This window comes from Salvelinus fontinalis, chromosome 31 (assembly GCF_029448725.1).
Source record: "Salvelinus fontinalis isolate EN_2023a chromosome 31, ASM2944872v1, whole genome shotgun sequence".
In the NCBI taxonomy this organism is placed as follows: domain Eukaryota; kingdom Metazoa; phylum Chordata; class Actinopteri; order Salmoniformes; family Salmonidae; genus Salvelinus; species Salvelinus fontinalis.
In genome coordinates, this window is record NC_074695.1 from 21,843,095 (window position 1) to 21,870,818 (window position 27,724).

At 43.6% G+C, this 27,724-nt stretch overlaps 1 protein-coding gene across 2 annotated transcripts in view; it reads left to right on the top strand.

Annotated features, from left to right (window-relative positions):
• The window catches only part of LOC129829812 (membrane-associated guanylate kinase, WW and PDZ domain-containing protein 3-like), a 360,522-nt gene that overhangs the window by 325,435 nt on the left and 7,363 nt on the right, over positions 1 to 27,724 (top strand). For both annotated transcript variants that reach the window (XM_055891748.1, XM_055891747.1), the window contains exons 9-19: positions 3,315 to 3,512; positions 6,233 to 6,504; positions 6,693 to 6,845; positions 10,452 to 10,617; positions 14,287 to 14,318; positions 15,486 to 15,690; positions 15,958 to 16,052; positions 17,824 to 18,016; positions 19,298 to 19,504; positions 20,274 to 20,459; positions 20,690 to 20,786. In XM_055891748.1, coding sequence (XP_055747723.1) covers positions 3,315 to 3,512; positions 6,233 to 6,504; positions 6,693 to 6,845; positions 10,452 to 10,617; positions 14,287 to 14,318; positions 15,486 to 15,690; positions 15,958 to 16,052; positions 17,824 to 18,016; positions 19,298 to 19,504; positions 20,274 to 20,459; positions 20,690 to 20,786 — 1,804 coding nt within the window. The remainder of the gene's footprint in view (positions 1 to 3,314; positions 3,513 to 6,232; positions 6,505 to 6,692; positions 6,846 to 10,451; positions 10,618 to 14,286; positions 14,319 to 15,485; positions 15,691 to 15,957; positions 16,053 to 17,823; positions 18,017 to 19,297; positions 19,505 to 20,273; positions 20,460 to 20,689; positions 20,787 to 27,724) is intronic.

Sequence of the window (27,724 nt, forward strand, 5' to 3'; positions counted from 1 at the left end):
CATGTATTGTTTCCTGGACTGTTCTTTTAACAGATCCTCTAGTTTTTGCCTGAGTGATTCTCTGTTCCGACAGAGCTCTCTACTCTGCTCTCTGCACGTTCCCCGTGGTTGTTAATGAGTGGTCTGTCTCACAGCGAGCAGAGCAGAGTGGATCGGAGAGATCCCAGAGGGGCGTGCTGCCATGTAGAGTTTTAAATGCTGTTTTGACAAGGCAGACTGACCTCCCTCTCAGTGAAAGAGGCTGCGGTCTGTTGCCATAGTGCTGTAGCTGTACGGGACTGTAATTATCCTGCACTGACAGTCCTCTCTATATGAGATTTTCAAGAATCACAGATAGCAGTCTGCCTGCCTGAGAAATAGACCATCTCTTTGTGTTACCATGACTTAATCATGGCTATGTTAAAGGAAAATTCCACTCAAAAACTATCTTTTGGTATTTGTTTCATTAGTCCATTGTTGATTTAGTCCCAAAATGTTTTGCATGTCAGCAATCAAGTTTTCAAGATATATAACTTTCAAAGTACAGAAATACATTTTTCGTATGATGCAAAACTCAGCATCATACTCTCTCTCTCTTCCCACCGACCCCTGCCCTCACCCTTCTGTATCTTTCCCTTTTCATTATGGCGATGTGAGGACAGTCCCTTATCACAGTGGAGAGAATAGAGATATGAATGGAGATGGGGAAGGCTCTGACAGTCGGTGTCCTTTGATGTTTTGATGGTAGAATCTTGTCAGGCACAGAACACACAGAGAACTGTCAAGGAATATGTCACATGTCATGGTACATACGCATGTTGACGCATAGACTACGCCCCCCCCCCAACCCCCCCCCCCCCCCCACACACACACACACACACACACACACACACACACACACACACACACACACACACACACACACACACACACACACACACACACACACACACACACACACACACACACACACATACACTGAGCGTACAAAACATTAAGGACACCTTCCTAATATTGAGTTGCACTGCACCTTTTGCCCTCAGAACAGCCTCAATTCGTCAGGGCATGGACTCTACAAGGTGTCGAAAGCGTTCCACAGGGATGCTGGCCCATGTTGACTACAATGCTTCCCACAGTTGTGTCAAGTTGGCTGGATGTCCTTTGGGTTGTGGACCGTTCTTGATACACACGGGAAACTATTGAGCGTGAAAAAACCAGCAGCATTGTCGTTCTTGACACCAACCGGTGTGCCTGCCACCTACTACCATACCCAGTTCGAAGGCGCTTAAATATTTTGTCTTGCCCATACACCTTCTGAATGGCACACATACACAATCCATGTCTCAATTGTCAGAAGGCTTAAAAATCCTTCTTTAACCTGTCTCCTCCCCTTCATCTACACTGATTTGAAGTGGATTTAACAAGTGACGTCAACAAGGGATCATAGGTCAGCCTATGTCAAATCAAATCAACATGTAATGGTCACATACACATGGTTAGCAGATGTTATTACAAGTGTAGCGAAATGCTTGTGCTTCTAATTCCGACAGTGCAGCAATATCTAACATGTCATCTAACAATTCCACAATAACTACCAAATACACACAAATCTAAGTAAAGGAATGGAAGAAGAATATATACATATAAGTATATGGATGAGCAATGACAGAGCGGCATAGGCAAAATGCCATGGAAAGAGCACGTGTTCCTAATGTCTTGTACACCCAGTGTATATGCTCATACACAAACGGCTCAGTGAAACTGCTGGTATGTGAGAATGTCATGTTAATCACACTCAGCATAATCCGTTATTCTCTGAGCGCAATGCAGTTATGCAAATCTAAATCCCATGACACATGACACATGGGGGGTAGTGGAGGAGGACGGGGGGGTGTCTATATTTACTCCAATTAAAGAGATTGATGCCCCCCCACCCACCACTATCCATCCCTCAGTGTGTGAAGAATCACTAGAGGAGACACAGCCTATAACTCACCCAATGGAAACCAAGGTCAGACAGGGGCCATGGATATCTCTTTGCTCCCTCTTCCTCCTCTATCGCTGTCAATATCACCCTCCTCTCGATATCCCTGTCCCCCTCGCTCTCTGTGCTGATGCAGAGGAAAGGGCGCTCCCCTTGCATCCCTCTCCCTCCCTCTCTCTGTGCTGATGCAGAGTTAAGGGCCGCTGTGTCTCAGTCACATGGTGAGAGCCTCCAGCTGCAGTTTGAGGTCAGCTGTCTGTCTGCCTCTATCCCTGTGTTGTGGTGGTTATTCAGGTGGATGTACCCCTGCAGTGTACACACACACACAAATACACACACAGTTTGTTTCCTGGACATTTATTCCCATGCACCATCCTGCAGGCATAACATAGCAAATTCAATCTGAAAGTTTATCACATCTCTGTGAGATTTGAAATGTCAAGGTTATATCCAAACGGATTTGTCACTGCTTTGTGCGTCATGTGTGTGTTCTTTTTTCTTTTTTTACAGTACGTCTTTTTCACTGGCAGGCTTAAGTAAAAGAGGAGTAGGCCATCTCTGTTCAGCAGTAGCATAGTTCTTACCTGTGCTTTGTTACCAGACAGCTCTTCAAATGAATAAGGCTGATGTGGATGTTTTGTTGCCATGTTGTATTTTGATGTGTGATTTGAGTGTTGGTTGAATTAGTGACAGTCTGAATGACGAGTAGCTGTCAGCTCCCTGTCACCGTGGCGGTAGCCTGCACTGTGACGTTACAGGGGACAGATGCCTAACACCCTGTGAACTTGCGCCTATGTGCATCTGTCACACACAAACACACACTCTACCTACCATACAAAATAACGACTGCTACTTCAGGTGTTCTTTGAAGTTGTCCCATATGGATATATCAGAATAAAATAAGCGTAGCGGCATAGACGTGTCACTGTAATCTCTCTCATTGTGGATTCTCATCGTGAATTAGCGCAAGCAGCTAGCCTAGCCTGGTTTCTCTGTCAGATCAATGGATTAGCGCTAGCAGCTAGCCTAGCATGGTTTCTCTGTCAGATCAATGCAGCTGAAAAATAGTGACAGGCCTTGTGATGATAATACGACAAACAAACAAAGAATTAATAGTCACTAATTTGTAAAGTAAAATACTTCAATGGGGCATTAAGGTTTGAGAGCAATTAGCTGAATTACAGTCATAATAATTAGGTATTTGCTTATACAGTACTTCCTCAATTTGCATCTCTCTCTCGCTGTGCTTTTTTTGTATTTAGTCAAAAAAAGTTGTTTTTCTTTCTCTTTCCTCTGTTCTCCATCCCTCTCACTCTTCCCTCCCTCTCCCCTCACTTCCTCTCTCCTTCAGATGAGCCTGTTGTGGGTGTGAGGGGTTTCGTACGGAACCCAACCCATCTCCAGGGCTCCATTCTGAGGACAAATCTGAGGAAGAGCCCCCAGGGGTTTGGCTTCACCATCATTGGGGGCGACCGCCATGACGAGTTCCTCCAGGTGAAGAACGTGCTCCGAGACGGGCCCGCCGCGCACGACAACAAGATGACCTCTGGTGAGTGTTGTACGTGCATGTAAACACACACAGACGCTTGTACGCAGGAACGCACGCACACAAACACACACACAGCGCACGTGTGCACACAGATCAACAAGTTTAATTTACTATTGTCTGTACACACACGTTTATGGCAACACACTGATTTGAAGTGGAGTTATACACAGTATTTCAGATTTCATACTGAAGGCTTCTTGTCTGTGCTTCTTTACATGCTTATGATTATTACGAACATGCATATCTATAAGTGCGGTCATACAGTATATATTGGATCACGTACAGTTGAAGTCGGAAGTTTACATACACCTTAGCCAAATACATTTAAACTCAGTTTTTCACAATTCCTGACATTTAAAAATATTCTGTCTTGTATCACCACTTTCTTTTAAGAATGTGAAATGTCAGAATAATAGTAGAGAAAATGATTTATTTCAGCTTTTATTTCTTTCATCACATTCCCAGTGGGTCAGAAGTTTACATACACTCAATTAGTATTTGGTAGCATTGCCTTTAAATTGTTTAACTTGGGTCAAACGTTTCGGCTAGCCTTCCACAAGCTTCCCACAATAAGTTGGGGGAATTTTGGCCCACCCCCGACAGAGCTGGTGTAACTGAGTCAGGTTTGTAGGCCTCCTTGCTCGCACACACTTTTTCAGTTCTGCCCACAAATGTTCTATGGGATTGAGGTCAGGGCTTTGTGATGGCGACTCCAATACCTTGACTTTGTTGTCCTTAAGCCATTTTGCCACAACTTCGGAAGTATGCTTGTGGTCATTGTCCATTTGGAAGACCCATTTGCGACCAAGCTTTAACTTCCTGACCGATGTCTTGAGATGTTGGTTCAATATATCCACATAATATTCCTATCTCATGATGCCATCTATTTTGTGAAGTGCACCAGTCCCTCCTGCAGCAAAGCACCCCCACAACATGATGCTGCCACCCCCGTGCTTCACGTTTGGGATGGTGTTCTTCGGCTTGCAAGCCTCCCCCTTTTTCCTCCAAACATAACGATGGTCATTATGGCCAAACAGTTCTATTTTTATTTAATCAAACCATTTCTCCAAAAAGTATGATCTTTGTCCCCATGTGCAGTTGCAAACCGTAGTCTGGCTTTTTTATGGTGGTTTTGGAGCAGTGGCTTCTTCCTTGCTGAGCAGCCTTTCAGGTTATGTCAATATTGAACTAGTTTTACTGTGGATATAGATACGTTTGTATCTGTTTCCTCCAGCATCTTCACAAGGTCCTTTGCTGTTGTTCTGGGATTAGTTCATGGATAATATATAGCAACAGAAACGATGTGACAGAGACGATGCGCTCGCAACCATGGAGCAAACAGATGAGGGTGGCTTATCTATCTAACCCATCTATGAAACTACAAGGCAGAATCCTGACTTATCAGCCTCTGAGGCTGCTATTGAATCTATTCAAGCTCTGAGCCTGAAATGTAATCTGATCAGCCTGTCAGGAATAGAGCTCACCCACTCAAATTTAAATATCATCCATAAAACAACTGCCCCTTACAATCATACACATACTGTATCAGATATGCAAGCTAACGACCAGAATAGAAAACAAACTAGCTAGCTAACGAGACTACCTAGCTAACTAGCTAGCAGCTCTCTTGCTCGCAAAGTTAGCTGCATTGTTGCTTACATGTGATTGGCTGTGGTCTTGGGCGTGGCAAATAGCCTGGGAGACAGAGCTGCCTGTCAGGCATTGTTCAGGGCTTAAATGCCCCACAAGGGCTTAGCTGCCCCTCAAGTTGATTTTAAAAAAAATTACCTTTATTTAAGCAAACCAGATGGCACAATTTTTATTTTATTTATTTTTTATTGACGGATATCCAGGGGCACACTCCCAACACTCAGACATAATTTACAAACGAAGCATTTGTGTTTAGTGAGTCTGCCAGATCAGAGGCAGTAGAGATGACCAGGGATGTTCTCTTGATAAGTGTGTGAATTGGATAATTTTCCTCTCAAAATGTAACGAGTACTTTTGGGTGTCAGGGAAAATATATGGAGTAAAAAGTCTATACTTTTGTTTAGGAATTTAGTGAAGTAGAAGTTGCCAAAAATATTTATGTTAAATTGTAAAGTACAGATACCCCAAAAAACGACTTAAGTAGTACTTTAAAGTATTTTTTACTTAAGTACTTTACACTACTGCTCCCAGCTAGCTAGCGGTGTTGGGAGTTTCCTGCTTTTGTTTTGGCTGGAGATAAGCTGAGCACATTTTCCTAATCTTTATTGATCTGGCTGGGGCTAGCTGACTTAATACACCCAGGCTGGAATGATGGAGAATGAGGGGAAGGAGAGAGTGTTAGGCTGTACCTTACTTCTTTGTTCATTCATCAACCCCAAAGCAGTTGTTTATGGAGCAGACTCCAAGGAAACATATTTCAGCTCCTGACCAACGATGCCTTCATGCGGGCACTGTCTGCGCTAAACGTTATGCAAACTGATTTGTGTGTTAGTGGACTGGGTCTGGTGTTAGTGGACTGGGTCTGGTGTTAGTGGACTGGGTCTGGTGTTAGTGGACTGGGTCTGGTGTTAGTGGACTGGGTCTGGTGTTAGTGGACTGGGTCTGGTGTTAGTGGACTGGGTATAGTGCCACAACTAACCACAGCACACTCCCATTTTAAAGACAGTTGCCAATGCTGATATTGACACGTCCTTTTCCCTTTTTCTTCTTCTCTCCCTCTCCTCTACCAGGTGACGTCATCGTGGATATCAACGGGCTGTGTGTCCTGGGGAAGACTCATGCTGACGTGGTTCAGATGTTCCAGTCTATCCCAGTCAACCAGTACGTGGACATGGTGCTGTGTCGGGGTTACCCCCTCCCTGAGGACCCCAGTGGGAGTGACGACGCCTCCTCGTGGGACATAGCCACAGCCCTGGCCCCCGACGCCACCCCTTCACTTTCGACCTCTAACCCCCAGGAGATACACTATGTCACCAGCCCAGACGGCACCCTCCCAAGACAGGTACAGTACAACCAGTTCCTCCCTAGGTTTCTTCCTTTTAGGGAGTTTTTCCTGGCCACTGTCCTTCTGTTTTTGCTGTCAGGGGTCTAGCCTGGGTTACTGTAAAAGCACTTTGTGAAAACTGCTGATGTTAAAAGGGAATATATAAATAGATTTGGGTGATTTTAATTTGATTGATTGATTGACAGACAACAGCTGTCCCAGCCATGTCCAACGGGGGGCGCCACTACCCTGAGGGTCCAGACCCCACGCTGTTGCAGCCGGAACTGGTGGGCGTACCCCTGGTGAAGGGGCCAGGAGGGTTCGGCTTTGCCATCGCAGACTGCCCCCTGGGCCAGAAGGTAAAATGTATTTAATGAATTTCCGGTAACACTTTACCATAGCCCCACTTATGTATGACTGGTGTTATAATGCCAGATGTGTGGACTCGAGTCAGATGACTTGGACTGGAGTCTGACTCGAGTCACAAATTTGATGACTTGAAACTCGATAGAAAATAAAATGACTTGACTTGGACTTGGAGCCTCAAGACTTGGGACTCGACTTTGACTCAACTTTGGTTTTGTAATGTTTTGTCACTCATTTTGTTGCACAATCTGTGGATTACTCTCCACGCAGCCAGAGACAGTATATCACTTGCAAAAAAACAGATTGGCTAGTGAAACACTCAGCCCTCTGATTGGACCAGCAAACTGTCAATCAACACATGTCGGGTGAGATAGTGCAATGAGGTTTTGGGGGGTTGCGAGTGTGAAACTGAATGGAGAAAAACACATATTTTTCATACATATTTTAATAGGCTACATATAGCCTACCATTTGTATTTTATATTTATACCTTTGCTTATTCGATCTTGTCACTAACATAAGCCTATGGCATGGCACCAAATTCTTGTTTCAAAAACATCTTATTAGTGCTTCAGAACCAAAAAGTTGTGCGTTTTGACTGTTGACCAATGAGCAGTCAACAGCATTTGTGCGCAAAGGCGGGCACACATATCCAGGTTAGTGATCAGAAAGCACTAGTTTAATTATTTCCGGTTTTGCCTGGCAAAAATAGAGAAGCCTAACTACATTGCTATGGACGCATCCATCCGCATATCGGCTACCTGGTGATTTCATTGATAATTTTCATACTTCAGATAGGCCTAGTGTAGGTGGGTTATAATTATATAGATGCCTCGGTGGTGGTACTGTATGTCTCTAAAGATACCTGTAACATCGCACTACCTTCAATACTTATGGGATGAAGATGTAACATTCTGGCAAATGAATTACGAGAAAGAAGAATGCTACAGACAGATCATGCTTTCCATCCGATCCTGCAACCCCTGCTGCATACAGGTAGGCCGTATGATCCTGCAACCCCTGCTGCATACAGGTAGGCCGTATGATCCTGCAACCCCTGCTGCATACAGGTAGGCCGTATGATCCTGCAACCCCTGCTGCATACAGGTAGGCCGTATGATCCTGCAACCCCTGCTCCATACAGGTAGGCCGTATGATCCTGCAACCCCTGCTGCATACAGGTAGGCTGTATGATCCTGCAACCCCTGCTCCATACAGGTAGGCCGTATGATCCTGCAACCCCTGCTGCATACAGGTAGGCCGTATGATCCTGCAACCCCTGCTCCATACAGGTAGGCCGTATGATCCTGCAACCCCTGCTGCATACAGGTAGGCCGTATGATCCTGCAACCCCTGCTGCATACAGGTAGGCCGTATGATCCTGCAGGCCATGCTGCATACAGGTAGAACGTATGATCCTGCAACCCCTGCTGCATACAGGTAGGCCGTATGATCCTGCAACCCCTGCTGCATACAGGTAGGCCGTATGATCCTGCAACCCCTGCTGCATACAGGTAGGCCGTATGATCCTGCAACCCCTGCTGCATACAGGTAGGCCGTATGATCCTGCAGGCCTTGCTGCATACAGGTAGGCCGTATGATCCTGCAACCCCTGCTCCATACAGGTAGGCCGTATGATCCTGCAACCCCTGCTGCATACAGGTAGGCCGTATGATCCTGCAACCCCTGCTCCATACAGGTAGGCCGTATGATCCTGCAACCCCTGCTGCATACAGGTAGGCTGTATGATCCTGCAACCCCTGCTCCATACAGGTAGGCCGTATGATCCTGCAACCCCTGCTCCATACAGGTAGGCCGTATGATCCTGCAACCCCTGCTGCATACAGGTAGGCTGTATGATCCTGCAACCCCTGCTCCATACAGGTAGGCCGTATGATCCTGCAACCCCTGCTGCATACAGGTAGGCCGTATGATCCTGCAACCCCTGCTCCATACAGGTAGGCCGTATGATCCTGCAACCCCTGCTGCATACAGGTAGGCCGTATGATCCTGCAACCCCTGCTGCATACAGGTAGGCCGTATGATCCTGCAGGCCTTGCTGCATACAGGTAGAACGTATGATCCTGCAACCCCTGCTGCATACAGGTAGGCCGTATGATCCTGCAACCCCTGCTGCATACAGGTAGGCCGTATGATCCTGCAACCCCTGCTGCATACAGGTAGGCCGTATGATCCTGCAACCCCTGCTGCATACAGGTAGGCCGTATGATCCTGCAGGCCTTGCTGCATACAGGTAGGCCGTATGATCCTGCAACCCCTGCTCCATACAGGTAGGCCGTATGATCCTGCAACCCCTGCTGCATACAGGTAGGCCGTATGATCCTGCAACCCCTGCTCCATACAGGTAGGCCGTATGATCCTGCAACCCCTGCTGCATACAGGTAGGCTGTATGATCCTGCAACCCCTGCTCCATACAGGTAGGCCGTATGATCCTGCAACCCCTGCTGCATACAGGTAGGCCGTATGATCCTGCAACCCCTGCTCCATACAGGTAGGCCGTATGATCCTGCAACCCCTGCTGCATACAGGTAGGCCGTATGATCCTGCAACCCCTGCTGCATACAGGTAGGCCGTATGATCCTGCAGGCCTTGCTGCATACAGGTAGAACGTATGATCCTGCAACCCCTGCTGCATACAGGTAGGCCGTATGATCCTGCAACCCCTGCTGCATACAGGTAGGCCGTATGATCATGCAACCCCTGCTGCATACAGGTAGGCCGTATGATCCTGCAACCCCTGCTGCATACAGGTAGGCCGTATGATCCTGCAGGCCTTGCTGCATACAGGTAGGCCGTATGATCCTGCAACCCCTGCTCCATACAGGTAGGCCGTATGATCCTGCAACCCCTGCTGTATACAGGTAGGCCGTATGATCCTGCAACCCCTGCGCCATACAGGTAGGCCGTATGATCCTGCAACCCCTGCTGCATACAGGTAGGCCGTATGATCCTGCAACCCCTGCTCCATACAAGTAGGCCGTATGATCCTGCAACCCCTGCTCCATACAGGTAGGCCGTATGATCCTGCAGCCCCTGCTCCATACAGGTAGGCCGTATGATCCTGCAACCCCTGCTCCATACAGGTAGGCCGTATGATCCTGCAACCCCTGCTCCATACAGGTAGGCCGTATGATCCTGCTTGCTCTGGACTCCAGAGAAGGGACAGTGTGACATGATATCCCTAGTTAGTATGGACCACTAACATGAATGACTTTCATCTCAAAATGCAGGTTTTTCTGCGTTTCTATATATACAATTTCTGTATCTTGCGTTTTGAAAATGCGTGACCGTTTATGGCTGTAATGACGAGCTACATTTGTGTAGTGATTGTGCGCGGGGGTCGCAAGCTTTGAACCAACCAGGTCGAGGGTCAAGAAGTTAGTAAACCACTGAGCTAGAGAACACCTCTGTATAAAGCCTTATGTAGTAGTAGGTGTTGTAACAACTTGATGAATGGTGTATTTAAGGAAGCCTACAGTAAAGATTTACCGAATGTACTTTCATCACATTTAATATAGGTTAAACAAATCCAATATAATGTAATCAAATGTAATGTAACCTAACTAATGTAATCCCAGGTGAAGATGATCCTAGATGCCCAGTGGTGTCATGGCCTGCTGAAGGGTGATGTAATCAAGGAGATCAACCGTCAGAACGTCCAGACAATGAGCCACGCCCAGGTGGTGGACATCCTCAAAGACCTACCTGTGGGGAGCGAGGTCAACGTTCTAGTTCTCAGAGGAGGTGAGACAGACATATCCGTTATGATATTATAAAGCTCTGCATTACAGCTGCTTCCCCTATGCAATATGCACTTTCCCTCAGTCTATACTAGACAGTGTACGCCTTGAGCAAGGTCATTTCTGGTGTTCAGTTGAGACAGTCATAAGAGTATCGCTAAGATGTGTATCACAAAACTGCTTCCTCTATGCAGTAGTTTATGGGCTTGCCGTAGACCAGTGGTTCCCAACCTTTTTCAGTTACTGTACAACCAACGGAATTTTGCTCTGCCCGGAGTACCCCTTCATGTTAATTTTACCAGTAGGCCGATGGTCTCATGAGTCTTCTCAAGTACCCCCGTGGATAGGTCAAGTACTCCTACAGTCGGTGTCCTACCCCTGGTTGGGAACTACTGCCCTAGGCCTTGGTAATAAGCGTTGTTATGATAGGAGGGTGGCAGTGCACGCCTTCATCCCAGTCAACATACCTGTGTTCAGAGGAGCTGCCAGACCAAACGGATTACTTCCACCGTAGTCTAAATAGTAGTTCCTAGAGGAAGTATGTTAGATGGCCGTTCAGCTCCTCAGCAGCCGGCCCTCCCAGAAGCCAGCCCCAGAGCCACCCACCGTTTAATAAAGCAATTTCATGCTCTAGTCTATCCCACTATCGATCCACTATCCATTTCCCATTTGCACCTCTGCACCTTGACCGGAGAGGAGAGGAGGGGGGAGGAAGAGAGGGAGGAGGAGAAAGGTATGCTAGTGCAAGATATATTCAGACAACTGTAGTGTTTGGCTAGGTAGTGATTCATGATGGGGGGATAAAATGTGGTATATTATTTTTGACGATATATCGTATCGTTTGGACAATATTGCAATATTTTTGGCAATTTTCTGTACCTGTACAAATTCCAGTATTCATAGCTTGTTCTCCATCTTCTTTTTAAATATGGAGCCAATTAGTTTTTTTAGCACTTTTTCCATGGCTGATTAAAGCTCATTTTCTCATGACTCTCGTATTGGAACATCGAATCGCAATAAAATCACAGTATCTAATCGCAATGCATATAGAATACTGAGAATCGCAATGCATATAGAATACTGAGAATCGCAACGCATATAGAATACTGAGAATCGCAACGCATATAGAATACTGAGAATCGCAATACATATAGAATAGTGAGAATTGCAATGCATATAGAATAGAGAGAATCGCAATGCATATAGAATAGTGAGAATCGCAATACATATAGAATAGTGAGAATCGCAATACATATAGAATAGTGAGAATCGCAATGCATATAGAATAGTGAGAATCACAATGCATATAGAATAGTGAGAATCGCAATGCATATAGAATAGTGAGAATCACAATGCATATAGAATAGTGAGAATCACAATACATATAGAATAGTGAGAATCACAATGCATATAGAATAGTGAGAATCACAATGCATATAGAATAGTGAGAATCGCAATGCATATAGAATAGTGAGAATCGCAATGCATATAGAATAGTGAGAATCACAATACATATTGTATCGATGATCTTGTATTTTGAGGTACCTGGCATTTCCCAGCACTAGTAGTTATCTTATCATTTTGTGAAGTGGTGAGTAAATGGTGAAGATACAGTATGTTCACCTAATGACGTGTGCTCTGAAGATTCCTAATTGTGCTGAGTGATTAGAGGTCGGTTCGGTTTTGGTAAAACATTTTAGACATGAAATGCATTATGTGGGTTGAAATGATGTAAGAACACAGAAAGAAAATATTAATAAAAGTCCTATAATAGTAGTGACTGGCCATTACTGATTACCACTTATTAACAATCATTTATTTACATTGCTTGAATTTAATCCAATATTTGTTTAATTTGATGACTTTATTATTTCATTCCAAGTCATCTCTATATAGCAGCTGTCTATACCATCTGACAAAATCACTACTTTAGTAGTTCTTCAAAATAAATAATTACTTTTATGATTGCTGAATACCAACTATCAATCACTTAGATCATGTATTTTCAGGCTCACGAAACAACTGCTTTCTATCTCTCTCCATCCAGCGTTCTCTCTTCTCTCAGTCCCCATGTCTTGCTCTGCACAGACCGGACAAATTTAAGCGAGAGCGGAAGGGATTATGGTCATTGTGGTTAATTACCACGTTTTCTGAGCTAAACATGTAGAATATTGGGCTGTTGGAAACTACAACTTCATAATACATCGCACAATTCAGGCTTGATCTGATTTATCTCTACAGAAACTGCACATTGAGCTCAAGTAATTGAACTGACGTCGGTCCATTAGTTGTTTAAAAACCGAACAATTCTAATGAGTCAAGAAGCAGTATGTTCAGCCAGAGATGTTGTGTGCCAACTCCTGACTCCTGACTCCTGACTCCTGACTCCTGACTCCTGTACTGTGAAGTGTTTGTCCTGAGGAGGCCTGGGGGAGGGAGCAGGATCACGTTATACTGTTGACTCCTCCATGGGAGAATGAGGGGAGACTGGTGGAGGGGCTGGCAGCGTCATCAGGAGGTCACCTAGGGGCTGAACCTTGGGTCTATCACCAGGGGGTAACAGCAGCTCTCCACCACTGACAGCCATAGAGAGGGAGAACAGGAACTTGCCTGCTGATTTGGCCCCAAGCACTATCCAGCTCACTCAAGGGTGCTTCCGCTGTGCAATAATGGTGCTTGCCCTAGGCGGTACTGGTAATACCTATGGGAATTGTCACCATGGTCAATGAAAAGGTGCTGACTAGTGACTGCTACCTGTGTGTTGTGTAAGAGTTAGAACATTTTATTAAAGTGCCCCTCCACAATGATACAATAATACACATTGTGGACCACCTAAATTGAGTTTTGAGAAACTAAAAACAATCCTAGTCAAAAATGGTACAGGCGTTATCTAGAATGCATTACATCCTCTATACACATATATGCATAAACAAAACATAGTACAGTGGATAAAATGACAATTATGCACATAAATAAATGTACTTTATTGTTACCTGATTACATTTTCATCAAGACCGTTAGTATTTTTGGTGCGTTATACAGATATACACCACTGGGCTTCTTTTGATGGTCACTGGGCTTCTTTTAATGGTCACTGGGCTTCTTTTCATGGTCAATGGGCTTCTTTCGATGAGGGTGGAAGGTCTAATGCTGATTATTTGAATGGAGTGTCTTACTGTGTAATGGTAGCAACCGGTGTTGAGAATAAATGACAAGGTTAACCCTTGGTGAGGCACATCTCATCCCTCTTCCCTTAGTCTGTTTCTCTGTGTTGACGTCAGAGATCCTTCTCACGCTGCTGCTTGAGCATAGTACCACCTACTGGTCAAGTTGAACCATGATCCTGCTGGTGTTTAGTATCAGAGAGGAGAATAGGGAGAGGATATAGAGATGTATGGGGCTGTCATGGTTACCACTCATTATGTAGGGCAGAGTGTGTGTCTAGGGGAAACAGTCATCTTGTATGATGATGGAGAATGTACTGTTTTACAGCAGAGCAGGGTCAATGGTGTGGGGAAACAGAGATGTATAATAATCTATCAAACCTCCATCACAATAACCCAGTCACCCAATATGGCACGGGAACCTGTCCTCCATAGTAAATGCTCTTCTTCTACTGTATTGAGTCATCTTTCTATTTTTTTTTTATCTCTCTCCCTCTCTCCGCCCCCAGGTCAGACATCTCCCGTGAAGTCTCTGAAACCTGTAAGTTAAAAGAAATGTTTTTAATTACCCTGCTCCTTCTCCTCTCCTCCTCCTGCTGTCCTCTCTCACACTCTCTCCTCTCTCTACTCACTCTCTCCTCACTCTCCTCTCTAACAGACTCTCTCCTCTCTCACAGAGACACTCTCCTCACTCTCTCCTCTCTCAGAGACTCTCCCCTTGGCCACTACAGGGGATTCTAATGAGAGTTGTGCGTCCCAAATGGCGCCCTATTCCCTATATAGTGCACTTCTTTTGACCAGGGCCTATAGGGCTTTGGTCAAAAGTAGTGCACTGTGTAGGGGGGAAAAAGTGCCATTTGGGACAGATACTGTAGAAAGTGTCAAGTGAGTCTAGGAACAGAGACAGAAACACAGCGCTTTTAAACACCAGACAGCAGATGCATTATTAAAACAATCGTGATATAACTTTGTCTTAGTTTCTTTCCCCCACCAGCAAGCGGAGTCGTCTGCTGTAGAGAGCAATTATTCAAAGAGCTAACACGAGTTGCGAGCCACAAACATACACTCACACACACACACACACACACACACATACACACACACACACACACACACACACACACACACACACACACACACACACACACACACACACACACACACACACAATGGTGTTATTTTTGGAGGCAACAGGCTGACTGGGGTGTGTGAATGTGCTCCTGGCAAACAGCTACTTAACATCCTAGCTGGTAGTAACTGTAGTATGTAGCAGTGGTGTAAGCTGCCATGTTCAACAGTTCTGTTCCTAGAGCCCAGCAGATACATTTTTAGAGGGCTGCCTTCTCTGAACAACAGACTAGAGGAGTCTACTGGGTCAGCAACAAGCCTTTGTACACGGCTCAGAATCAGTGCAGACAAAGCCTTATATTGAGATATATAACTGAGTCCAGATATAAGGCTTTGGCATTATTATCATTCAGCTTTATAAGGGACTGTGTTAGTAGAGTTAAGGCCAGCACTGTAGACACTAGGGGGAAAACTCCTAAGTGTAGTTTGGGGTTACAGAAGAAAAGTAACTCTCTTCCTAAATCCAACACTATTACCCTCAGTGTCTGAGTTGTAGGTTATTGTATACTGTCTATGTTAAAACCATGATATGAATAAAATACATTGTTTTAATTGAATCATCTTGTTTGTTGTGTTGCAGTGCACTGCTCCCATGTCTCAGCAGAGGCAGGAGAGAAAGGAGAAGGAGATGACAACCAGCACAGAGACCCTCAGCACCCCAGAGCCAGCCCTGCCCCCCGCCCCACAGCCCCTTCCCTTCCCCCCCAACACCATCCACTCAGCCTCCCCCAAGCCTGACCCCTCACAACTCTACCTCAAGTCCAAGGCCCTGCTGGACAGCAAACGTGAGTATACACAAACCCCTCTAACCTGACTGACGGACAGTCTCTATCCAGTCTCTCACAACACTCTGCTTGGCTGGTACTTTTAAATGTTCAGTCACAAGAGACTGCACATCATACTGTAGTTCCCATTTTCCACCTGTCAGACTGATAGTACTTAGCAGGTTGTCCAAGTCTTATCATTCCACTGCACAGTATCTGGCTATTCTTTACTAGCAATAGTGAGTTAACCCAGTGTGTCCTTCTCCCTGTCTTTCCCGGTTTATCCAGCCCCCAACACCAAGGACCTAGATGTGTTCATCAAGAGGAACCAGGAGTCGGGCTTTGGTTTCCGAGTCTTAGGAGGAGAGGGGCCAGATCAGCCTGTAAGTACCCACCCAGAGAGACTGCTCTATCCTGGTTCAGCCAGCATTAAAACTTCTTAGGCATCGGCGTCCCATCAACGGGACAGTTGTAAATCATGCAGCGCCTTGTGTCAAGATCGCAGATTTTAGAGAAACAACAAATGTCTGTACATATAAGTGTCTTATATCGGCTGAAAGCTTAACGTCTTGTTAAAAAGCTGCACTGTCCAATTTACAGTAGCTATTACTGCGAAAAAATGCCATGCTATTGTTTGAGGAGAGCTCCTAACAACAAAACACTTTTTTCACAGCGATAGGTTTGATAAATTCACCTCTGAAGGTGAAATGTGTACTTACATTATGAAATCTTGCTCTGATTTATCATCCAAAGGGTCCCAGAGATAACATGAAGTGTTGTTTTGTTAGATAAAATCATTTTTCATATCCTAAAAAGGTCCATATAGCATGCACGATCGATTTTGTATTTCCACTCGTTCAATCTGCAAAGAAAGGAATCAGTGAAAATCTCACCCTAAACATTGTTTCAACGAATCAAATCACGTTTGTATGTATTCCTCATAGATGGAACGTAACAAGACTTCACTATATCATTAAGGGTGTAGTATATCCTACATTTACATATACATTTAAGTCATTTAGCAGACGCTCTTATCCAGAGCGACTTACAAATTGGTGCATTCACCTTATGACATCCAGTGGAACAGCCACTTTACAATAGTGCATCCAAATCTTTTAAGGGGGGGGGGGGGGGGGGGTCAGAAGAATTGCTTTATCCTATCCTAGGTATTCCTTAAAGAGGTGGGACACCATATTTGTTCAGAGAGCGACGCCTTCATGGCACGCCGATGGCAGTCTTCACTTGAACGACTAACTTTGTCAAATAAGCACCAATCGGGGTCAAACAAACCTAGCTAGATAGCCAATGAGCTGGGCTTTACGGAAGTATCCGGAAACCCTGTGCCTGTCGCAAAATGTAGGTGCTAACCTTTTGCGACAGCATGCCTTTTCCTTTTGGACAAAAATTATAAGAATATTCAGAGTTATGAAGTTATGAAAACTGGTTGTTTTGCAAATGTTGAACTTATAATATGGCTACTAATACTGGAAAAGCTAAATAAAAGTCCAAGTATACAGATTTGACGATATTCTTGCAGAAAAATGTAAAATGAATGCAAATGTCTGCTTCACGATTTGCCCAAATGTACCTGGGTGACTTCACACTAACTGTCATGGAGAACACTCATACTTCAAGTTATCCGTCTGAAACTTTGCACATACACTGCTGTCATCTTGTGGACACCATCGGAATTACAACCAGAGTGATGGCTGGAACTGGGATCTTTCTCTTGCATTTCAAAGATGGAGGTAGAAAATAAACGGTTGTTTTCTATTGTGTTATATTCTCCTACATTCAATTCACATTTCCACTAACTTCAAAGTGTTTCCTTTCAAATGGTACCAAGAATATGCATATCCTTGCTTCAGGGCCTGAGCTACAGGCAGCTAGATTTGGTATGTAATTTTAGGTGAAAATTGAAAAAAGGGGGCTATCCCTAAGACGTTTTAAAACTCTGGGCACACTGTGGGCTGCTTTCCCGGAACTAGGTTAAGCCTAGTAGTAGAGTTAATAGTGCTTTAAATGGGTTACCTCCATTGATCATGTTTTTTAATCTGGGTCTGGGAAACTGGCTCTAAATCTGGTTAAAGTTATCCCCCTGTGTTTGAGTGTCTTAAATAAATGTCCTCATACCTGCCTCTCTCCCTGTGCCAGGTGTACATTGGTGCCATCGTGCCCCTGGGCGCGGCAGAGAAGGACGGACGTCTTCGGGCAGGTGATGAACTCATGTGTATCGACGGGGTGCCAGTCAAGGGCAAGTCTCACAAGCATGTGCTGGAGCTGATGACCAACGCTGCCCGCAACGGACAGGTCATGCTGACAGTCCGCAGGAAATTGGCACATACAGGTAGGTGGGTGGCTGGGTGTGACTGTGAGTGTGAGTAGGCAGTTGGCTTTGAGAGGAGAGAAAGATTGAGAAATAAAGACAAATTTGTGTTTGAGTGTTTATGCATCTCTTCTAAAAGTGCTGATAATTGTGTGAAGTGCTGTTGAATCAGATTCAGTCGGAGGAGAAGATTTCCATGGCACACAGAAAACAAGATGAGTGCTGTTCTGTTCTGACAGACTGAAGCCCACGCAGTATACAGCAGCTTTGTTTACACACAAAAATAAGCTTCTATGACAAGAGAGAGAACTTTTGAAATTGCTTTGAATGACAGACATGATTGTACTGGAGGAAATTAAGCATCAATCATATACTCTTTGTGCTTGGAATCAAAGCATGAGTTGACAAGACAAAGATTCAAGAAAACAAACACATAAGCTACTCATGAAAGATTGACTGAGGCAGAATTGACTTAACAAACATTTCCTTTCCAAATATTTATTTCCTATTCTGTGCACAATTCAGATATGCCAAACACACATCAGGGAGTCTTTCTATACAGTAATTGTGGGGTTCATTTTAAAATGAACACTAGTATGACATTGATACAGCCTAAAATGAATAATGTGGTGGCCTAAACTGAGCATTGTAAACAACTTTAAGGGGCGGCAGAAAGCTTACCGGTTAGAGAGGCGAGTCAGCAATCCGTCGGGAAATATCTGTTGAGAAGTGAGCTGGCAACTGGAGGCTTGCTCGTATCAAATCCTACATGCCATTGCCTGTCGTTGTGCCCTTGAGCAAGGCACTTAACCCCCCAGAACAACAGCTCCCCGGGTGCTCAGTGAGGCAGCCCCCCGCAGCTCTCCAAAACCTGTATATGTATGTCAGTGGAGGCTAGTGGGTGGAGCTATAGGATGATGGACTCATTATAATGGATGGAATGAAATGGATGGAACGGAGTCAAACGTGGTTTCCATATGTTTGATGTGTTTGATACCGTTCCATTAATTACATTCCAGACATTATAATGAGCCCTTCCTCCTATAGCTTCTCTCACCAGCCTCCACTGATGTATGTGTGTCTTTTGGAGGAGTTGTGTTAAAAGTGGAAGTCAAATTGAGGTTGGAACGTGTATGCAATTGACCAATAAAATGATCTTAACTCATACCTTTGAGCTTTCATAAGAATGGCTGTGAGAGAGAGACCATAAACAACCAGACAATTACATGAATAAAATGTAGACAGTAAGTTATCCCACCTGAACCCATATAAAACGATTTCTCTCTGTGCGTGTGTGATCAGAGGGCAGTGGAGAGGAGGATAGTGGTAGTGGTCAGCAGCAGGTGGCTCCAGCCCTGGTCAACGGCTCCCCCAAGCTGCCCCGCATCCAGGTCCCTACAGACAACTGCCCCCACCAACCAGAATGCAACGACGTCACCCTGCAACGCAAAGACAACGAAGGCTTCGGCTTCGTCATCCTTACCTCCAAGAACAAGCCTCCTCCCGGAGGTGAGATATATTCCAACTCTATACTCCAACTCTGTATGGATGATGCTGTTTGGCAATTTAGAGACAGTTCCTCCAGTACAAAACATAACCTCTATATTTGTATTCCACTCAATCACAATCTATTTGCAATGCCTCTTATTTCAAGTAGATTCAAGTAGAGAAAATAGCTTTGTTTTTGCATAATTGGTCTTTCCAAGCTGTGTAATCTCTTCTTATTACTGATTGGGTAACACACAGAGCACGGTATTGACCCACGCAGCATGCCATCGCTCTCCCTTTCTGTCACTCCTTTTGTCTCTCCCTGTCTTTCTGTCTATCAGTACTTGAGTTTGTTTGTACACTGAACTAATGGTACAGACAGGAGGCATGGAGTAGTGAGGTTCACTATACGTAAAGAACATGAAGTTCTTATCTCCTATGAGGGAGATGACAAAAGACAATATAAAGACTCAAATTGTGTTTGGTTGAAATTGTCAAAAATTTGTATTATAGCTTTATATAGCTTATTGAATACTTGTTTTTTTTATAATGATTATTTTTACCTTTAGACAAGTCGGTTAAGAACAAATTCTTATTTTACAATGACGGCCTACCCCGACCAAACCTTCCCCTAACCCGGACAACACTGGGCCAATACTGCTTTGATACAATGGATAACCAGTTTGGTACAATGAAAAACCATAACTGCTTTACAAGTACCATCTGCAGTAATACCTGACAGAGTGGAGCTAAATGGTCCTGTTGTCTCGTTCACTCTCTGATGCTTCAGTTATCCCTCACAAGATTGGTCGCATCATCGAGGGCAGCCCCACAGACCGTTGCGGTCAGCTGAAGGTGGGCGACCATATCTCAGCGGTCAACTCCCAGTCCATCATGGAACTGTCCCACAACGACATCGTCCAACTCATCAAGGAGGCCGGCAACACTGTCACCCTCACTGTGGTGCCAGAGGATGGTGAGACCTTCCACAGACACACTGCACTCTGGGAAATGGAGTCCTACTTGATATGGGATTCTGTAGTATTGTTTTAATGTTTACTGTGGAATGGGGAACTACTAAATTTGTTAGTCTTGCATTTTCAGTTTTTTTGATATTGCTAGATAAAGTGAAAAAGGAAAGGTTGGAGAGGATGAAATGTTAGTTTGCATGACATTCCATACTGAAAGTCTTCTGTGTTATTTTAGAGAATAGTGGCCCTGCATCTGAAACCAGTTCAGCCAAGCAGAGCCCTGCAACACAGCACAGAGCTATGGGCCAGCAGCCTGCCAGCCACACTGACAGGTACAGGAGCGGACACACACACACACACACACACAAACACACACAACACAACACAACACACACGGCCCATCCTGAAGAGAAAGGGATGGAAGAGAAGGATTAACAGTGGATGGTGTGGCTGCACTCAGTATTAGATCTTCCTGTTTAAACCAGATTACCTGTGTTAGACTTTTAATCCATTACTACAGCACCTATAATTCCCCTCTCATTCCCTAACCCTCTCTCTCTCTCGCCCTCTCACTCTACTCTGCTCACCGTGTGGTTTCACCCTGGATCTTTCCTCATTTCCCCTTTCCCACTTTTCTCTCTCCTTCTCTCTTCTCAAGTAAAGACCTTCCTCCTTCTCATGCATCTCTAACACATGCCAGGGTGTGGTAGGTTTCTGTAAATAAGGGGAGAGAGAGAGGGAGGCTGTCTGCTTAGCAGTCTTAAGTATGTAAACTCTTCTGCTAAGAATACTCTTTAGATATCACAGGTTCTCTCTAGCATTTTATTATTAGTATTATATCACAGGTTCTCTCTAGCATTTTATTATTATTATTATATCACTGGTTCTCTCTAGTATTTATTATTATTATTATTGTTATTATAATATCACTGGTTCTCTCTAGTATTTATTATTATTATTATTATTATTGTTATTGTTATTATAATATCACTGGTTCTCTCTAGCATTTATTATTATTATTATTATTATTATATCACTGGTACTCTATAGCATTTATTATTATTATAATTATTATTATAATATCACTGGTTCTCTCTAGCATTTATTATTATTATTATAATATCACTGGTACTCTATAGCATTTTGTTATTATTATAATTATTATTATAATATCACTGGTTCTCTCTAGTATTTATTATTATTATTGTTATTGTTATTGTTATTATAATATCACTGGTTCTCTCTAGCATTTATTATTATTATTATTATTATAATATCACTGGTTCTCTCTAGCATTTATTATTATTATAATTATTATTATAATATCACTGGTTCTCTCTAGCATGTATTATTATTATATCACTGGATCTCTCTAGCATATTATATTATTATTATCATATCACTGGTTCTCTCTAGTATTTATTATTAGTAGTATTATTATATCACTAGATCTCTCTAGCATATATTATTATTATTATCACTGGTTCTCTCTAGCATATATTAGTATTATTCTTATTATATCACTGGTTCTTTCTAGCATATATTATTATATCACTGATTCTTTCTAGCATATAATATTATTCTTATTATATCACTAGATCTCTCTAGCATATATTATTATTATTATCGCTGGTTCTCTCTAGCATATATTAGTATTATTCTTATTATATCACTGGTTCTCTCTAGCATATATTAGTATTATTCTTATTATATCACTGGTTCTTTCTAGCATATATTATTATATCACTGGTTCTTTCTAGCATATAATATTATTCTTATTATATCACTGGTTCTCTCTAGTATTTATTATTATTATTATTATTATTATTATTATTATATCACTGGATCTCTCTAGCATATATTATTATTGTTATTATTATATCACTGGTTCTCTCTAGCATATAATATTATTCTTATTATATCACTGGTTCTCTCTGGTATTTATTATTATTATTATTATTATATCACTGGATCTCTCTAGCATATATTATTATTATTATATCACTGGTTCTCTCTAGCATTTATAATAGTAATTATTATTTCACTGGTTCTCTCTAGCATATGTTAGTATTATTATATCACTGGTTCGCTCTACCATTTATTATTATTATTATATCACTGGTTCGCTCTACCATTTATCATTATTATTATATCACTGGTTCTCTCTAGCATTTATTATTATATCACTGGTTCTCTCTAGCATTTATTATTATTATTATTATATCACTGGTTCTCTCTAGCATTTATTATTATTATTATTTAATCACTGGTTCTCTCTAGCATTTATTATTATTATTATATCACTGGTTCTCTCTAGCATTTATTATTATTATTATATCACTGGTTCGCTCTACCATTTATTATTATTATTATTATTATTATAATATCACTGGTTCTCTCTAGCATTTATTATTATTATTATTATTATATCACTGGTTCTTTCTAGCATATAATATTATTCTTATTATATCACTAGATCTCTCTAGCATATATTATTATTATTATCGCTGGTTCTCTCTAGCATATATTAGTATTATTCTTATTATATCACTGGTTCTCTCTAGCATATATTAGTATTATTCTTATTATATCACTGGTTCTTTCTAGCATATATTATTATATCACTGGTTCTTTCTAGCATATAATATTATTCTTATTATATCACTGGTTCTCTCTAGTATTTATTATTATTATTATTATTATTATTATTATTATATCACTGGATCTCTCTAGCATATATTATTATTGTTATTATTATATCACTGGTTCTCTCTAGCATATAATATTATTCTTATTATATCACTGGTTCTCTCTGGTATTTATTATTATTATTATTATTATATCACTGGATCTCTCTAGCATATATTATTATTATTATATCACTGGTTCTCTCTAGCATTTATAATAGTAATTATTATTTCACTGGTTCTCTCTAGCATATGTTAGTATTATTATATCACTGGTTCGCTCTACCATTTATTATTATTATTATATCACTGGTTCGCTCTACCATTTATCATTATTATTATATCACTGGTTCTCTCTAGCATTTATTATTATATCACTGGTTCTCTCTAGCATTTATTATTATTATTATTATATCACTGGTTCTCTCTAGCATTTATTATTATTATTATTTAATCACTGGTTCTCTCTAGCATTTATTATTATTATTATATCACTGGTTCTCTCTAGCATTTATTATTATTATTATATCACTGGTTCGCTCTACCATTTATTATTATTATTATTATTATTATAATATCACTGGTTCTCTCTAGCATTTATTATTATTATTATTATTATATCACTGGTTCTCTCTAGCATATACTATTATTATTATATCTCTGGTTCTCTCTACCATTTATTATTATTATTATTATTATTATATCACTGGCTCTCTCTAGCATATATTATTATTATCACTGGTTCTCTCTAACATGTATTATTATTATCACTAGTTCTCTAGCATATATTAGTATTATTATTATATCACTGGTTCTCTCTAGCATTTATAATAATCATTATTATTTCACTGGTTCTCTCTAACATATATTAGTATTATTATTATATCACTGGTTCTCTCTAGCATTTATTATTATTATTATTATATCACTGGTTCTCTCTAGCATATTATATTATTATTATTATTATATCACTGGTTCTCTCTAGCATTTATAATTATAATTATTATATCTCTGGTTCTCTCTACCATTTATTATTATTATTATATCACTGGTTCTCTCTAGCATATATTATTATTATTATATCACTGGTTCTCTAGCATATATTAGTATTCTAATTATATCACTGGTTCTCTCTAGCATATATTATTATTATTATAAATATATCACTGGTTCTCTCTAGCATATATTATTATTATTATAAATATATCACTGGTTCTCTCTAGCATATATTATTATTATTATATCACTGGTTGTAACGGCGATCCTCCTCCTCTCCCTCTTCGGAAAAGGAGGAGGTGTATTGAGGGAGCCAAGGCGCAGCAGGTTGTGAATACATAATGAATTTAATGACAAGACGAAAAACGAACACGAACTACACTTGAAATGATACAAAATAACAAACGACGTAGACTGACCTAAACATGAGAACTTACATAGACACGAAGAACGCACGAATAGGAAACAGACTACATAAACCGAACAAACCGTATACAGTTCCGTATGGTGCAAACATAACACAAACACGGAAGACAATCACCCACAACGAACACTGTGACAACGCCTACCTAAATATGACTCTTAATTAGAGGAACGCCAAACACCTGCCTCTAATTAAGAGCCATACCAGGCAACCCAAAACCAACACAGAAACAGAAAACATAGAATGCCCACCCAACCTCACGTCCTGACCAACTAACACACATAACAACTAACATAAATAGGTCAGGAACGTGACATTACCCCCCCCATAAGGTGCGAACTCCGGACGCACCAGCACAAAGTCTAGGGGAGGGTCTGGGTGGGCATCTAACCACGGTGGTGGCTCAGGCTCCGGGCGAGGTCCCCACCCCACCATAATCCATCCTAGCTTCCTCCCTCTAAGAATGTCCACCCTCTTTTTACCCCCACAAAATCCTCTTAATAACATCACTAATAGGGACAGCACCGGGACAGAGAGATAGATCAAGACAGAGGGATAGATAAGAATATAGAGGTAGATCAAGATAATGATAGAGGGGCAACTCCGGACTGAAAGGCAGCTCCGGACAGAGAGACAGCTCTGGACTGATGGGCAGTTCTGGGTATCTAGCCGTTTCAGGCTGAAGGGCAGCTCATGGCTGACTGACGAATCTGGACGCTCATGGCAGGCTGACGGCTCTCGACGCTCATGGCAGGCTGACGGCTCTCGACGCTCATGGCTGGCTGACGGCTCTCGACGCTCATGGCTGGCTGACGGCTCTCGACGCTCATGGCTGGCTGACGGCTCTCGACGCTCATGGCTGGCTGACGGCTCTCGACGCTCATGGCTGGCTGACGGCTCTCGACGCTCATGGCAGGCTGACGGCTCTCGACGCTCATGGCAGGCTGACGGCTCTCGACGCTCATGGCAGGCTGACGGCTCTCGACGCTCATGGCAGGCTGACGGCTCTCGACGCTCATGGCAGGCTGACGGCTCTCGACGCTCATGGCAGGCTGACGGCTCTGGCTGCTCATGGCTCTCTGACGGCTCTGGCTGCTCCTGTCTGGTTGGCGGCTCTGGCAGATCCTGTCTGGTTGGCGGCTCTGGCAGATCCTGTCTGGTTGGCGGCTCTGGCAGATCCTGTCTGGTTGGCGGCTCTGGCAGATCCTGTCTGGTTGGCGGCTCTGGCAGATCCTGTCTGGTTGGCGGCTCTGGCAGATCCTGTCTGGTTGACGGCTCTAGCGGCTCCTGTCTGGCTGACGGCTCTAGCGGCTCCTGTCTGGCGGATGGCTCTGTAGGCTCATGGCAGACGGGCGGCTTTGCAGGCTCATGGCAGACGGGCGGCTTTGCAGGCTCCTGGCAGACGGATGGCTCAGACGGCGCTGGGGAGACGGATGGCTCAGATGGCGCTGGGGAGACGGATGGCTCAGATGGCGCTGGGGAGACGGATGGCTCAGATGGCGCTGGGGAGACGGATGGCTCAGATGGCGCTGGGGAGACGGATGGCTCTGGCCGGATACGGCGCACTGTAGACCTGGTGCGTGGTGCCGGAACTGGAGGCACCGTGCTAAGGATAAGCACCTTCCTACTAGTGCGGGGAGCAGGGACAGGGCACACTGTACTCTCAAAGCCTACTCTATCCCTGATGCGAGGTACCGGCACTGGTGACACCGGGCTGAGGACAAGCACATCAGGATTAGTAGGGGGAGAAGATACAGTGTGTTCAGGGCTCTGGAGACGCACAGGTGGCTTAGTGCGTGGTGCCGGAACTGGAGGCACCGGGCTAGATACACGCACTACAGGGAGAGTGCGTGGAGGAGGAACAGGGCTCAGGATACGCACTGGTAGCCTAGTGCGTAGTGTAGACACTGTAGGTACTAGGCTGGGGCGGGGAGGTGGCGCCGGAAATACCGGACCGTGGAGGCGTACTGGCACTCTTGAGCATTGAGCCTGCCCAACCTTACCTGGTTGAATACTCCCGGTTGCCCGACCAGTGCGGGGAGGTGGAATAACCCGCACCGGGCTATGTAGGCGAACCGGAGAAACCATGCGTAAGGCAGGTGCCATGTATGCCGGCCCGAGGAGACGCACTGGAGACCAGACGCGTTGAGCCGGCCTCATGACACCTGGCTCAATACCCAATCTAGCCCTCCCAGTGCGGGGAGGTGGAATAACCCGCACTGGGCTATGCACTCGTACAGGAGACACCGTGCGCTCTACTGCGTAACACGGCGCCTGCCCGTACTCCCGCTCTCCACGGTAAGCCTGGGAAGTGGGCGCAGGTCTCCTACCTGCCCTTGGCCCACTACCTCCTAGCCCCCCCCCAAGAAATTTTTGGGAATTACTTACGGGCTTTTTTGGCTTCCGTGCCAGACGCGTTCCCTCATAGCTCCGGTTCCTCTCTCCGGTAGCCTCTGCTCTCCTCAGTGCCTCCAGCTGTTCCCATGGGAGGCGATCCCTACCAGCCAGGATCTCCTCCCAAGTGTAGCAACCCTTTCCGTCCAATACATCGTCCCATGTCCATTGCTCCTTCTTTTCCTGTCCCTTACTCCGTTGACTCCGCTGCTTGGCTCTGGTATGGTGGGTGATTCTGTATCGGCGATCCTCCTCCTCTCCCTCTTCGGAAAAGGAGGAGGTGTATTGAGGGAGCCAAGGCGCAGCAGGTTGTGAATACATAATGAATTTAATGACAAGACGAAAAACGAACACGAACTACACTTGAAATGATACAAAATAACAAACGACGTAGACTGACCTAAACATGAGAACTTACATAGACACGAAGAACGCACGAATAGGAAACAGACTACATAAACCGAACAAACCGTATACAGTTCCGTATGGTGCAAACATAACACAAACACGGAAGACAATCACCCACAACGAACACTGTGACAACGCCTACCTAAATATGACTCTTAATTAGAGGAACGCCAAACACCTGCCTCTAATTAAGAGCCATACCAGGCAACCCAAAACCAACACAGAAACAGAAAACATAGAATGCCCACCCAACCTCACGTCCTGACCAACTAACACACATAACAACTAACATAAATAGGTCAGGAACGTGACACTGGTTCACTGGCATATATTAGTATTCTTATTATATCACTGGTTCTCT